Source organism: Podarcis vaucheri (genome assembly GCF_965113315.1).
Source record: "Podarcis vaucheri genome assembly, chromosome: 13".
Taxonomy (NCBI): Eukaryota; Metazoa; Chordata; class Lepidosauria; order Squamata; family Lacertidae; genus Podarcis; species Podarcis vaucheri.
Window position 1 is genome coordinate 40019848 of NC_138751.1, and position 15522 is coordinate 40035369.

The window sequence follows — 15522 nt, forward strand, 5'->3', positions numbered from 1 at the left end:
CTGGTTAGAAGTTAAAAAAGATCTAGAAATTTGGTCAAGACTGAAACTTTCCTTGTTGGGCCGAATAGCAGCTATAAAAATGAACGTTTTGCCAAAGATGTTGTTTTTGTTTCAAACCTTACAGATCGTGGACAGAGTGGAATGTTTTGGAAAGTGGCAGAAGGATATCTCAAAGTTTGTTTGGCAGGGCAAAAAGCCCCGAATAAAGTTTAAAATACTAACTGATGCAAAAGAAAGAGGGGGGTTTGCCCTGCCAGACTTAAGGTTATATTATGAAGCTGCAGCCTTCTGCTGGATGAAAGATTGGTTGTTACTAGAGAACACTGATGTCCTAGATCTGGAAGGGTTTAATAATTCGTTAGGATGGCATGCGTATTTGTAGTACGACAAGGTAAAAACACATAAAATGTTCAAAAACCATATTGTCAGAAAAGCAATATTTATAGTCTGGACAAAATATAAAGATTTGTTAGAAAGTAAGACCCCGAGGTGGTTATCACCAGTGGAGGCCAAGGCTCGGAAAAAACCCAATATGGAGGCCGGCTGGCCGACATATGGGGAAATAATAGAAAAAATTGGAGACAATTGGAGGTTACAGAGTTATGAAAGACTAAAGAATAAGGTGCAAGATTGGTTTCATTATGCTCAAATTCAGGAGGTGTTTAAGATGGATAAAAAAACAGGTTTCCAGGTGGAAAAATCGAAACTAGAGACAGAATTGTTAGAACCAAAGACTAAGCTATTATCAAGAATGTATAACTTGCTGCTTAAATGGAATACTCAGGATGAGACAGTTAAATCAGCCATGATAAAATGGGCTCAAGACATTGGGTACAACATTATGTTTGAAGACTGGGAAAAGTTATGGACCACCGGTATGAAATTTACGGCATGTAATGCCTTGAAAGAAAATATTATGAAAATGATATACAGGTGGTACATGACCCCAGTCAAGCTTGCAAAAATATACCATTTGTCGGACAACAAATGTTGGAAATGTAAGGAGGCTGAAGGGACATTCTTTCACCTATGGTGGACCTGTCCAAGAGTGAAGGCATTCTGGGAAATGATATATAATAAGCTAAAAAAGGTGTTTAAGTACACCTTCCCTAAGAAACCAGAGGCCTTCCTACTGGGCATTGTCGGCCAGAAAGTGTTAAAGAAGGACAGAACGTTTTTTATGTATGCAACTACAGCAGCAAGAATTCTTATTGCAAAGTACTGGAAGACACAAGATTTACCCACACTGTAAGAGTGGCAGACGCAATTGATGGACTATATGGAATTGGCCGAGATGACTGCCAGGATCCGAGATTTGGGAGAAGAAGCAATAGAGGAGGACTGGAAAAAATTTAAGGACTATTTGCAAAGGTTTACAAATTATATGAATTATAAGAACTCACATGATTTGGAAAGATTAGCTCCAGCAATGAGAGTGGATGACATATGAAACTAAATAAATAATTAATGAAAGGATTAATGTTTAAATGTTTAAAATGACACCATATTCGTTTCTTTAGAATAAATTGATAACAAGTAATTTAAACTAAAACGCAAGTTTTTGAAAGTATAAAAGAAACGCATGAAATAAGGATATAATTTGCTGATATTTTTATTGCCAAGAATGCATTGTGGGGGAGATGTGGGGAAGTCCGATAGAAGACTGAAATAAGCTTTGAAGTGTTCTATTTTTTCTTCTTTTCTTTCTTTGTTGTTGATGTTTCTTTGTATAATTGACTGTATATCTTTATCTGGGAAAAAATGCAATAAAAAATATTTTTTTTAAAAAAAAATATAGAAATCCTCCTAAAGTGACTTTTACGTGTTTAAAACCCAGTGCTATTTTTCTAGAGAAAGAGGTGCTGGAGCCCACCATGAACTTCTCTCTTGTTCTCATAGAATGGCATTGGTGCCCAACTGAGAGGTGCCTGCACTGAGCTATGGCAAACACTGGGTGAACACTGGTTAAAGGTCAAGGGTAAAGGGACCCCTGACCATTAGGTCCAGTCATGACCAACTCTGGGGTTGCGGTGCTCATCTCGCTTTATTGGCCGAGGGAGCCAGCATACAGCTTCTGGGTCATGTCGCCAGCAGGACTAAGCTGCTTCTGGCGAACCAGAGCAGCGCATGGAAATGCCAAACACTGGTTACAAAACATAATAATAAGTGAGCTGCGAAGTGCCCAAATCAGTATTTTACCTGGGGAATCTTGTAGACACCCAATATGGTTGCCATGTAGAGGGATGTTCCAAAGTCAAGTCCCCCAATGACAGTCATCAGATTTTTTTCAATGCCACACCTGTAGTTGGGTACATATCTGGGATGCATGGAAATAAGGTCCAGAATGGCCCGATAGGTCATCCTATTATTGGTGTAACTGTCATAGATGTGGAATCCCAAGGTGATATTAGGCAAGATCGTGGGGTTCTCATTGATCTCCTTGACCGCAAACACCAAAGCCAGAATATGCTGATAGTTCTTAGGCATAATACTGCAATAGATAATTTTATGATGTATAACTGAGAGATATGCAAGCCATTGGAAAATTGCTCCTAGGCTAGAATGTTGCTGCTCCTCCAATACTATCTGCTGCTTAGGATGCCCCCCCCTTTACTCCTTAAGAGCTTTGTATCTTAGCAGAGAACTCATTTGTTGGTTCAGATCCATTTGAAAATGACGAGAGAGAGGTAGGATAGTAATCAACATTTCTAGATCCGTGAAACATTTTCAACTTGACATATTTTCAACTTGGGGTGTCATGTGTGTTTGTCATAGCCCAGCTTAGAGGAGAACAAATGGTGCTCTAAAAACCCTACTTCAAAGGCAAGATGAGCTTTTAAGATCCCTCACCAGAAACTCTTCTCAGGCTTGGTTTAATATTTAGACCAGGGAAGGGTTCACACCTTTTCTCTAACATCCTACCCCTTGGTAACCTATTCCTATTGTGAAGTGTGGCTGCTCTTACAAGACTATCTACTGAATTGGCCGCCACTCTTTACCTCATCAGAGCTATGCATAATTTGTTTACATTTGTTAGATTCCTCACCCAAAACTCTTGTCAGGATTGCTTTCATGTTAAGACCAGAGAAGGGCACCTCACTTTACCTCCAACATGCACCCTTACCTCTGAAATCAGGATGTAGCTGTGGAGAGCATGGAAACAGGTGGAATTTCTATTTCTCTCCCCATCCCTCACCATAACACACTCTGGGGTCAAAGCAAGCCTCTCTCAAGAACTCAAAGTGAAGCCAGAGAGCTATCTTACCACTTGCACTTTGCGGAGTATCCTGTCACCTCCCCCATCCCCTATATCTCCCTTCCTGCCTGGTGATGGGTACTGGAAGCTTTCAACAGTTGGATGTTGGTTACTTCTCCAAGGGTGCTTCCAGGTTGCCGATGTTTTGGGTTGTGATTCTAACACCTATGAGGAAATTCAGTGCGAAGTGTGGGACAATGCAAGCTTCACACATCATTGAAGCTCCACACAAACTAATCAGAATGAGTGCTCATTAAAAACCAGCAGTGTCTAATATGGATGAATGCTAAATAAACAAGTCATCTGAAAGTGACTCTGGTGTTTGCACCTGTTTGGGGACTCTGTTTCTCTTACTTCTTTGGCTCGTCAGTGAATTCAGAAGCCCCTCATTTCAAGAAGGGCTTCCACAGCAGAAGCTCAGATTTCCTTTTTTTTAAAAAAAAATATTTTATTGTTTTTTTCCAGATAGAAAATTATCCATCAATTTATACAGAAAAATATCAGTTACAGAAAGAAGAAAAAGAAGAAAAGAAAAATTGATTATTTCATGCTTGTTCCAGTCTATTTAACGGACTTCCCCACATCTCCCTCGCAGTGCATTCTTAACAATAAAAATTTCAGCAAATTATAACCTTGTTTCATGCGTTTCTTTTATACCTCCAAAGTTTACGTTTTAGTTTAAATTACTTATTGCCAATTTACTTTAAGCAGCTAATATAATAGCACTTCCAACCTTTAAACATTAATCCTTTCATTAATTTGATTATTTAATTTCAATATCTTCTGCCCTCTTTGCTGGAGCTAATCTTTCCAATTCGTGCGAATTCTTATAGTTCGGAAGCTCAGATTTCCAAGTAAGACTAAACCTTTGCTCTTCTAATAAAGCACTGCCTGGAAGAAAATTGTGAAGAGGAGGGAGGAAATGGGGGATCAGAACTGATCAGCAAGTCCAAGCTATCTCATCTTACTAGCAGTTTCAGATCACCATTTCCCTTCTCTAAGCTAACTCCTCAGTTTAGCACCTCTACTATTCATACCTCTGACGGGGGGGGGAGGGAATCCTACCGAAATTTATGGTTAGCATTGGGGAATCAGAATCAAATGATTTGTTGATGTGTACGTGCTTACTACTTACAAGAAAGTACGGACTTGATGGGTGATAAGGATTTCTCTGAAGTCTTCTTTAGCAAAAGAGCCAAAGATATGAGAAGCAAGTCCACCAATTATAAAGTCACCAGGCTGATAGAATTCATGTGGAATGCTGAGCGAATGATTGGTGGTGCAACGTTTGTTATGTTTGCACATCACATGTGGCAGAAAGGAGAGGATGTACACAATAATCAGCAGCATACTGAGGCAAATGTTCCTTCTAGTCACACATCTTTACTTCCATCGAGAACATGCCTGTTAGCTTCAGAACCAACCTCACTAGAATCTTTTGCCCTCACACAAATGCCATGTCATTCCACCAATCCACAGATTAAAAGACTGTCTTACAACTCTCCAAGTGAAAAGTGGAAATACTGCCTCTTCCTCTGCCCTCCCCATTGTTTGAAATGGCAGGAAGGGATTCTTTAATACTAGTCTTTGTATAGTATTCTTTCAAAATCTATGAGAACCTTATCCAAAGGAGATTCAGTGATGACAAGTGTGATAATTACCAATGAGATAATAACTAGGTGCTGTTATTGCTGGGAAGATTGGGAGAATGGAGAAAAACATGTTTTGTGATGTTTCATGAAAAGCCATCTCTGTCAATTCCTGAGACGACACACAAAGGGCACACAAAGTAAACTGCAAAGAATAAGAAAAGAACAGTGAGCCTGTCTTTTTTCAGAGAAGGAATGCTTCACTTGACCATAGAATATGCATTATCTGTCCTCTAAACCTTCCTGCATGAACCTCCCTTTTTTAGCTTACTGACTATTACACTAAAACAAACTAGGGGAAGGCAGGTTCGATTTGAAAATAGGAAGGTTTATACAGGGGCGGATCTACTAGGAAATGAATGGGTACTATGTGGCACCTGTAGCAGTGCCAATCTGTAGTTTCAGCACATGGATAATTCCTAGGCTTTAATGGTCTAATATATCAAAGAGGACACTGCTGACAACAAAAATGGTACAAAGCAATTAATACAAAATAACTGTATGATGGAGAGCATATGAATATTAACTATAGAGTAGTCTGAAAGAAAAGACTGGCAGTGGGATATACTACTGTTTCCTCCTTATTAACTGCTGTTTGTCATTTAGATCAGGCCGCAACACAATGATGTAACATTTGGGGAGAAAGATGAAACCTAATAAGCCAGCACTGGAGGCCAAGATAGAGAAGATCTCCACAGCCACCATGTATTTCCCCTTAGTGCTCAGGTAGACCGGAACAAAGGAGACCCAAACACTACAAAACAACAACATGCTAAAGGTGATAAATTTGGCCTCATTAAAGCTGTCAGGCAGTTTCCGGGCTAAAAATGCTACAACAAAACTGACAAAGGCAAGGAAGCCCATGTAACCCAGGACACAGTAAAACATGACAACCGACCCTTCATGACAGTCTAGTATTTTTTTGTCCATCACAGAGTGCGAGTCAGAATTGGGGAAAGGTGGAGATGTTCCCAACCACACAGCACAAACACCAATTTGGATAAGGGAGCAAGAAAGCACAGTGGTGCTTGCCAGTCTTTTCCCCACCCATTTCCTCATTCTGGATCCTGGTTTGGTGGCCCCAAAGGCCAGAACCACAGTGATGGTTTTGGCCAACACACAAGAAACAGTCACTGTGAAAATGATACCGAAAGTCACTTGTCGAAGAAGGCAAGTCACTGTGCTCGGGCGGCTGATGAAGATGAAGGGGCAAAGAAAGCAGAGGCAGAAGAGAGGTAAGGAGCATGTAAGTCAGATTCCGGTTGTTGGCCCTGACGAGTGGTGTGTTCTGATGTGTAATGAAAATGACTAGGACCAATATTGTGAGCAGTGAGAAAAAGGCAGAGAGGAAAGCTAAGCTCATCCCCAAAGGTTCTTCAAACATCAAGAAGCTTATTGTCTTTGGAATACATTGTGTTTGGTCTTTGTTTGAATAGTGACCTTCTGAGCATCCGACACAGTCATTCGTGTCTGGGGGGAAACAAAGAAATGAATGTTAGTCAAGTGTATTTGAGGGCAGCTACTTGTACAGTGGGACGTGGGCTGTGGGTTAAACCACAGAGCCTAGGACTTGCCAATCAGAAGGTCAGCGGTTCGAATCCCTGCGACGGGGTGAGCTCCCATTGCTCAGTCCCTGCTCCTGCCAACCTAGCAGTTCAAAAGCACGTCAAAGTGCAAGTAAATAAACAGGTACCACTCCGGTGGGAAGCTAAACGGCGTTTCCGTGCACTGCTCTGGTTCACCAGAAGCGTCTTAGTCATGCTGACCACATGACCCGGAAACTGTACGCCGGCTCCTTCGGCCAGTAAAGTGAGATGTGTGCCACAACCCCAGAGTTGGCCACGACTGGACCTAATGGTCAGGGGTCCCTTTACCTTTACCTTTATTTGTGCAGTACCTCAACTTGGATGTATGAGAGGAGTCCCTAGCCAGACACAGGAGTGGTTGGTGTGGGAGGTTGGAGCTCTACAGCCCCCTCCTGACAGCAGAGTATTGCTATTTCTTACTTTCATGAGCACTGAGAACATGTCCTGGAGGAGTGGTTGGATCAGGATGAAAGGTGGAAGAGGCTTGAGGAGCTGCTAGCTGAAAATGCCAGGGAGGGATCCAGTGAGCTGGGTCAGGGCCTCCTGAGACATGTCTGTCTGAGGGGGATATTGCAGGTGAGGGGTCTGTATATGAGAGCTACTCATACTACAGGCAGTAAGGGACTCATCTATTAAGGATAAGGGTTTAATTTCCTGAAATGGGAATGTTTGCTTATGTTGAATTGTTATTTGTGTGTTTTCCTTTAGCAGTAGCTCTCTCGTTTGATTGGCTGACTGTGAATCACATGAGAGAGGCATTCCATTCGGTTGTGACTGCTATTCGAGTAACTGTCGTTTTTTACCTGTGTGTGTATGTGTGTGTGTGTGTGTGTGAGAGAGAGAGAGAGAGAGAGAGAGAGAGAGAGAGAGAGAGAGAGAGAATGACCGCTGAAAAGAGGATCCGAAGATGTTAATAAGGAGAAACTTTTACTCACTATAAGGAACCAAGTGAAATAAGTATGAGATTGTAGATCTGTTCTTCTCAGTTATATGATTATGAAAGTCAAACTGTTTTGAACATAAAGAGTCTGGACAGTGCATATCATCACAATTTATTCTATTTTTGTAATATATACACAACCTGGCTGTACTAGAGTTGTTCCTCAGGAGTGAGCTGCATGGGAAGGCAGTGCCCTAGAGCTCCCTTCCTGACTGCAAGATCTCTGCTGCTTAGCTGATGGCGCGGGGGCAGGGCAGGGCAGTGGGAGACCTGTGCTCTACAGGTACATTGGCAGAACAAATCTCCACTCCCCCGCCCCCATCGCTCTCCAGGCAATCTAGTGCTAGGCAACCTCTTACCCATCATGCTTTTTAGGACAAATCACACCTAGGATGTTAGGAGTAGGGCAGGTAAAATTGCACTTTGCAAGCCCTGGTGATTAGTTGATGGTTGGGTCTGTTTCCAAGTGCTGTGTCCCTTTGCAAACCTGATCACTGGATGATTGTGGTGAGGAACTGCACAGCTGAGAGCAAAAAAACACGACATGTATATAGTGCCTCATACCATTCTGAAATGAAATCTTGCCTTCGGGACACTGGGCACAGTCATAGCAGCAGAATTTCTCCCCCTCCTTCTTCTTTCTGCTGGAACCAGGAGGGCATTTTTTGTTGCAAAGGGAGGGGGGTGGCACCTGCCAATTTGAATTAAGTATGAAAGCAGTTAAGTGCACAGAAAATGATTGGCTTTTGGAAAAGCTGAATTCCATTTTCTGGGCTACGAGCAATTACCGTATTTTTCGCCCTATATGACGCACTTTTTCCCCTCCAAAAATGAAGGGGAAATCTGGGTGCGTCCTATGGGGCGAATGCAGGCTTTCGCTGAAGCCTGGAGAGTGAGAGGGGTCCGTGCGCACCGACCCCTCTCGCTCTCCAGGCTTCAGGAACACATCCGCAGCCTAGTCAGCCCTGCGGGAGGTTCCGCAGGGCTCCCCACGCTGCGGATAGCAGCCTGCCGCCCGGCGCGAGGGGCGCCCTGAAGCAGAGCGCCCCCCCCCCGTGCCGGGCAGACATCGGCCAGCCCCACAAGCTCGGGGGGCAGCAGGGAGGCGCAGCGCCGCCATCCCGCTGTTCCTCGACCTGGTTCGGTTTCCCCGACCTGCTTTTGGGGGGGAAATAAAGGGGGGATTCCTTTATTTCCCCCCCAAAAAAACTAGGTGTGTCCTATGGGACGGAGCGTCCTATGGGACGAAAAATGCGGTAAGTGAATTGGAGAAATGGCACACTGAATAGTAAGAATATTTCGAATGCAAATGCATTTTACTGCAGACTAAGAGCCATAATGGCATCTGTTACTAATGTGACTAAATATGTCCTTATATCCCAGTTGGAGTTATGGCAATTTCAACAAGAATATTTTTTGAAAGGGAGAGATTAGATATGAATAGTAACCTTAATGACCAAATTGCTTGGAAAAATATACTTTTGGAAACTTACCAGAGTTTTAACCTGCAGTTAAAAGGAACAGTTTTAGATGACTAAGTGTAATTTAAGGAAGAAGCTGTACAATTTCTGATCCATTCATGTTTTAACATTATTATGCCTAACCAGCCAAGTGTTTTCTCCTGAAGTCTCCCCTTGCCTGCTTTCTAAAGAGGTTTTCTGCAGGTTAGACTTAGATACCACTCAGCTCATTTCCAAAACTTTAAATAATTCTCTTTAGCACTGGAACAAAGGATTATGTCCCTATCTAGTTGACAGCTTCACTACATTTGTGCAAGCCTGCAAAAGTATACAGGATCCAAACCCCAACTATGCCACAATGACATTAATTTAGGACACTTCTAGGTTGTGATTTGCTGAAATATTCCCCACCTGTTGAAAACTCCTGTGCCACACCATTTTGTCTTCATTGATGGAAAACTCTTTTCCTGGGGGAGCATCCAAATTCATCCATCCAACCTTCATTCTGATGAAGGAGTTATTTGGGAAAGTGACCAAGTTGGTAATATCAAATCCAGTTTCTAATTCCTGATTCTCATTGAAAGACACTTCTTCTCCCGCACTGTTGTTAAATGAGATGCTCCTAAGAAAAGGGTGGAGCTGCATTGAAATGGAACCAAAAGGACAATTGTTTAAAACTCAAATTAATTTCATGCAATTGTAGATTACAATTGCCTCTAAACTGTGGTGTGTAGAATTTCATAAAATATAATAGCAATAATGGCCATGTCTGCACCTGTATTGCACCTAGTGGTCACCCAGCCATGGAAAGCACCAAGAAACCAAAGGGTCCTTGGATGTCAGTGAATGGAAGGGCAGACAAGCTATTGGATGTAAGAAGGATCCTTTTATTATTGGGAACTGAATCTAATAATTAATATGATGTATAAAGCTAATGTGGGACGTGGGTGGCGCTGCAAGTCCTAGGCTCTGTGGTTTAGAGCCTAGGACTTGCCGATCAGAAGGTCGGTGGTTCAAATCCCCACAACAGGGTGAGCTCCCGTTGCTCGGTCCCTGCTCCTGCTAACCTAGCAGTTCGAAAGCACGTCAAAGTGCAAGTAGATAAATAGGTACCGCTCTGGCAGGAAGGTAAATGGCGTTTCTGTGCACTGCTCTGGTTTCGCCAGATGTGACTTAGTCATGCTGGCCACATGACCTGGAAAAACTGTCTGCGGACAAACGTCAGCTCGCTCGGCCAGTAAAGTGAGATGAGCGCCGCAACCCCAGAGTCGTTCGCGACTGGACTTAACAGTCAGGGGTCCTTTACCTTTTTATAAAACTAATAATATAGAACATAACAGCTAAATAACATATATAAATTGTAGAATAACATCCAAGATAAGTAAAGTAGCTATGATTTACAGAACAAAGCTCAGCAATTCGCCTCTTCGGCTTCTGAAAAAGAGCTGTCCCACACAGCTTCCTGATGAGGCCTGACATGTCCCACTGCTGCTGGGATCTCTGACAGCTGGCAACCTGACAGGACGGTTTCCTGATCAAGTCCAAAACACTGGTATCTTCCTGGGATGGTTCAAAGGTGAGATTCTCCCATCTTATCCAACACAGCCCTTTCTAATCTTCTAGGGCTGTGGCAATGCAAAGACCAGCAGATGTTCCCATCCTTCCTTATCTCTGTGGCTGGCTCAGAGCAAGCTTACTGTGGTACCTCTGGTTACGAACTTCATTCATTCTGGAGGTCCGTTCTTAAGCTGAATCCATTCTTATCCCGTTCTTATCCTTTCACTAATGGGGCCTCCAGAGGTGCACAATTTCCATTCGCATCCTGGGGCAAAGTTCACAAGCAGGAGCAGCTACTTCTGGATTAGCGGAGTTCGTAACCTAAAGCGTTCATAACCAAAAGCATTCGTAACAGAGGTACCACTGTGCAACCACCTCCCACCTCTCACCATTCCTGTCTTTTACCCTGAATCTGTACATTGTGAGATAAGATGGCGCCCGGCACACTTCCCCTGTGCCGATGGACGCTTGTGCCGATAGGAAAAACTTGAGCTCTTAGCTCTTAGCAGAGTTCTTAGCAGCGGTAGAAAATGTTGCCTTGTGTGTGGATAATAAATCAGACTGAACACAGGCTTCTTGCTAATCTCTAACAGCCTTTAATGTGAAGAAAAACATCATAAATCAGTCCCAGCGAGAGAGCAGACATTCCTCTCGCCTCTCAGCCAAAAACGAAAGGAAACTCACACAAAAAGAAAGATTCCCGTATGTGAACCAAACCACGCCTCAGAATGTGAGACGTCACACAGAACTGTTTAACCCTGTAAGTTCTGATTCTCCTCACATACATGGCATCGTGTAGAGCAGGCAACACAATATAAATAGCATATGCTGTGCAGCAGAACCAACATTTTCAAAACACCCTGGCAAATCTGGAACTATGCTTAGTGATCTGATAAAATTGGACTTAATTTGGACTCTAAAGTATTTAACTCATTTGCAAATATACATTCTTGTTAAAAATGTTTTTATTAAGCAATTTCAACATAAATTATCAAACCATATAATCACATACATTATTTTCCCCCCTTTTTCCCACCCCCTTCCATCTCTCCCCCCGCCCCAACCAGGGACTTCCCTCAGCTCCTCTCTCTGATTTCTCTACACTTATTATTCTCTGCATGTTATAAAATTATACATATCTTTGCCTTATAGATCTATCATGTTATCAACCAATAAATTTGTGTATCTTTATTCAAAACCTGCCAAGGGGTCCAGTTCATTCTGTTGTCTTTTTAGATAATTTGTAAAAAGTTCCCATTCTTCCTTAAAGTCACATTTAGCCAACTCTGCATAGCTCATCAATTTTTCTTGCCTTTTCTTTCATTGGGATGTCCTCATTCTGCCATCCTTGTGCTATCAAGACTCTTGCCACTATTGTAGCATACATAAATAAATTCTTTGTTTTTCTTGGCAGGTCTTCTCCTACAATCCCTAACAAAAATGCTTCTGGGTGGTTTTTTTTTTACAAATGTCATTTTAAACATTTTTTTTCAATTCATTGTATATCATTTCACATTTTTTAAAAACTTCTCTACATTCCCACCACATATGATAAAAAGTCCCTTCTTTTTCTTTACATTTCCAACATGTTTGACCCGGTTTTATACATTTTTGCTATCTGTACTGGTGTAATATACCATCTATACACTATTTTCATATAATTTTCTTTCAAAAGAGAACATTCTGTAAATTTCAAATTTACTTTCCACAATTTCCCCCAGTCCTCAAATTGTATATTATGTCCTCTATCTTGTGCCCATTTGATCATGACTGATTTGACCTCCTCATCTTTTGTTTCCTATTCTAGCAAAATACTATATGCTTTCTTCAGCAGCTTCAACGTGCAACTACACATCCTACCCGCCTATTTTACAGTTTGGTTATTCCTCTTTCAATTTTTGTCTGTTGTTAAAAATGTTGTTGTTAGAGGTATAGGTAGGTTGCTCAAGAGCAATCAGGCAATATGCTGCAATAGTCTGTTTTAAAGCTTTCTTATCGGTGATAAAAACCTTGGGAAAGTGGAGCGCCTCTATTCCGTGTCTTGCTCATTCACTGGCAGAATCTGAGAGTGGGCGGTCCTTAAACCTTCCCCAGCAGAGTAGTTTCTTGACGCCCAGTCTGCGCCTCCCTTCTCAGCGATGAACGCCTACTGCGCAAGGAAGGCGTGGGTAACGGGGGGCCTCTCTCCTCCCCGCTTTGCTCAGGCAAGGTGTCCTGGCACCGCCTCGCCTCCTCTGAGCCCTGCATCTCCTCTCCACTAGAGGCGTGGCTACCTTACTCCACTGAGGAAGTGCTGCTTCCCACAATCTTTGGGGGCTCTCTGTAATCCATTTGGCTTTTCCACGCTTGGCCCTGAGCCGATGGCAGTTCCCAGACAGTTTGTCTTTTTTTATCAATAATATAAAATGATATAATAATTAAAATATATACAACAACAACAAAAGAACCATTACCTGCCAAGGCTGCAATTTCTGAAGCTGCGGTCTCCATCTTCTCACAATTCCTCTGTCTTTTGCCCTGGATCCGTACATGGCATCATGTAGAGCATGTGCCACAACATAGACAGCATTGTAGATGCTGTAGCTGTGGCCAGTCATGCTCATCTCAAAGCCAGACGAGGGGAGGCTGTCCAGCTTCTCCTGTCCAGTTCACTGAACTCAGTATTGGATTTTGAAAAGAAACAATAGAATGTCTGGAGCCAGAACTGCTGAAGAAAACCATCTTCACCTGCCATGAAAGGATTGAGGGAGCGAAGAAGGGTCTTGAATCCTTGCACCTCATTTGAGTGCACTGTGAAGCATATGGAGCCATGAAATGGTTGCATACCCTGGCTCATTTGAAAGCCCACTGCTGAGAAATCCAGATGAGCACTCATAATCCATACCTTCCCCATAGATGTCACGTTTTCTGCACCCCCTGCCGCTAGCCATAGTTGCAAAAAACAGAAGGACTTGGCTTCTCCATAGACAACGACAGCACTGGCTTTGCTTTCTGCAATATCATGATAGACTTGGAGCCACTGGGGAATCATGTCATAATACTCTTCAAAATATGAGCCTTTTGGAGTTCTCTCTGAAAAGGCCAAGCAAATGCCTCTATGGAAAAACAGAGTTTGCAGGATTTCCATAAAATTCTCTCCACTCTCACTATCCAATGTGAACAACCCAACCCACGTCCATCCAAAGTGGAGAAGTAACTCAACAATCCCAGTGTACTGATGGGCTTCATTGGGCACCATCCGGTAGAAGGAAGTGGATTGGCTTTGACCAGCATCCTCTAAGGCAAAGGAGCCATAAGTGAGCTAGAAGGAAACAGACAGTTATTTCCCAGTAATGCAGTAGAAACATTGATTATGTGTGGATAGCAATGATGAAACTATTGTGCCAAGGTAGCAATGAACAAAGAAAAGAGTCAGATTTCTTAGAAACAGTACAGCAGCCAAGTGACATTCTCTCTGAGCAGAGTTTGTCAGAGCCTCCTCCTTCCAGAAGGACCAGACATGCTCTGCAGAACCCAAAAGAGAATTGTTCTTAGCAGCCACCATAGGCAGCAGGAGGGGTATGATTTCTAGGAAGCAATGGCTGGTTTGGTGGCAGCTCAAGAGTTTACTTTAATGTCTTCCTGTGAACTAAAGTAAAAGAATATAAAAGCTCTCTCTGTGTCTCTGATTTCACTAGGTAGATAACCAGTGAGCTGTTGACGGCAGCAGTGACAGCCCCAAACTCTCCAGGTCAAATCAATTAAGGTAATGTACAAGAAGCCTCTGTAATTCATCCTGGTTGGAGTCTACCTGAGGCCAGCAGACCAAGCTGTTCGCATACATAGACTAGGTGTGTACAACGGGATCTGCAAAATGTTCCATTCATACCTTCTGAAGAACATGCAAAGGCTGGGAAATGGATGAAGGCGAATGAAAGCTTTTATTGAATACAATCTAAAATTGTCAAGGGGGCTATTATGGAATGCAAAACTTTTCTCAACAGGACAGAGGAAAGAAGAATGAGGGGAAGTCACCATGTTTGACTCTTACCTGGGGAATCTTGTAGACACCTAAGACAGCTGCCATGTGGAGAGAAATCTCAAAGTCAAGTCCCCCAATGACGGCCATCAGATTTTTCTGTTTGTCACACTGGTAGCTGGGTACGAATCTGTAGTGTGTAGAGAGCAGCTCCAAAGTGGCCCAGTAGGTCATCCTTTCACTGAAGTAACTATCAAAGATGTGGAATCCCAATGTGACATTAGGTAATATATTGGAATTCTTGTTGATTTCCTTGAGGCCAGGCATGGGGCAGGTAAACCCATGGGGCCAAGATGAATTCTAGCCACTGGTAGAATTTGACTGGAAAGGAACAATTGTGAGCAGACTGAGTGACTTCAAGGCATGGCTGTGATGATGGACATACGGTCCGTTGGGCCCTGTCTGCAGGCCATTTTAGGGCACCTATATATATTCACCTATATAAACAGAGAATTGCAGAATTGAAAGTAGCCCCCAAAGGTCATCAAGCTTGACCCCCTGGAATACAGGGATCACAACTAAAGCATCCGTGACGGGCTGGGTGGGTGACATGAGGAGGACGCAGCAGGAAGGGCACATGCCCATTACATCCTCCTGACGCCATGCCAGCCCCACGCTGCTTTGAGGGGCTGAGATGTGGGATCACACTTGCAATGCAGAACCGGGCTGGCATGGGTGGTGTGCATAGGCGCCGACTCCATGGGACCTGAGGGGGCCCGAGCCCCTTCAAAAATTCGTTTGGGGGGCTCCTTGCCAAAAACCGCGCAGGGGACTCCGGCGCGCGCCTCCCAAAGTGACTGGGAGCTCCTGAGAAGGGGCGGGCAGGTCGGTCAGTCAGAGGAAGACCCCCAGCGGCGGGACTTTAGAACGGAATGGAGTCGCGGGGCCGAGGAACGGCGTATTCGCCGCCGGCGAGGGACCAGGGTGAGGGGAGAATGGAGGGGACGGGAGTTCCCGCCGCCGGAGCGGGGCTTTTTTTCTGGGTTCAGCTAAGGTGACGTTGGTAGGAGGGGGTGGCCGCCTCCCGGCGCGAAGCCTGGGGAGGGCAGGCCGGTT

General features: G+C 43.5%; 1 protein-coding gene and 1 pseudogene across 4 annotated transcripts in view; both read right to left on the reverse strand.

Moving 5' to 3' along the window:
- The window catches only part of LOC309515973 (vomeronasal type-2 receptor 26-like), a 50836-nt gene that overhangs the window by 9869 nt on the left and 25445 nt on the right, over positions 1 to 15522 (reverse strand). The window contains exons 1-3 of one of the 3 annotated variants that reach the window (XM_082194343.1): positions 4918 to 4952; positions 4392 to 4517; positions 2200 to 2491 (exon numbers count right to left, since the gene is read on the reverse strand). The exons of 1 other annotated variant lie outside the window; for it this stretch is intronic. In XM_082194343.1, the coding sequence (XP_082050469.1) occupies positions 2200 to 2487 (288 nt within the window). In that variant the 5' untranslated portion in view covers positions 2488 to 2491; positions 4392 to 4517; positions 4918 to 4952. Of the gene's footprint in view, positions 1 to 2199; positions 2492 to 4391; positions 4953 to 15522 lie in introns of those variants that run through there. One more of the 3 variants, XM_082194342.1, reaches the window with a different exon arrangement.
- On the reverse strand, positions 5083 to 14733 carry LOC309517536 (vomeronasal type-2 receptor 26-like; annotated as a pseudogene). The gene is made up of 6 exons: positions 14479 to 14733; positions 13333 to 13749; positions 12902 to 13090; positions 9303 to 9530; positions 7996 to 8122; positions 5083 to 6375 (listed from the first exon to the last, which is right to left on the reverse strand). The product of its transcript is annotated as a vomeronasal type-2 receptor 26-like (transcript).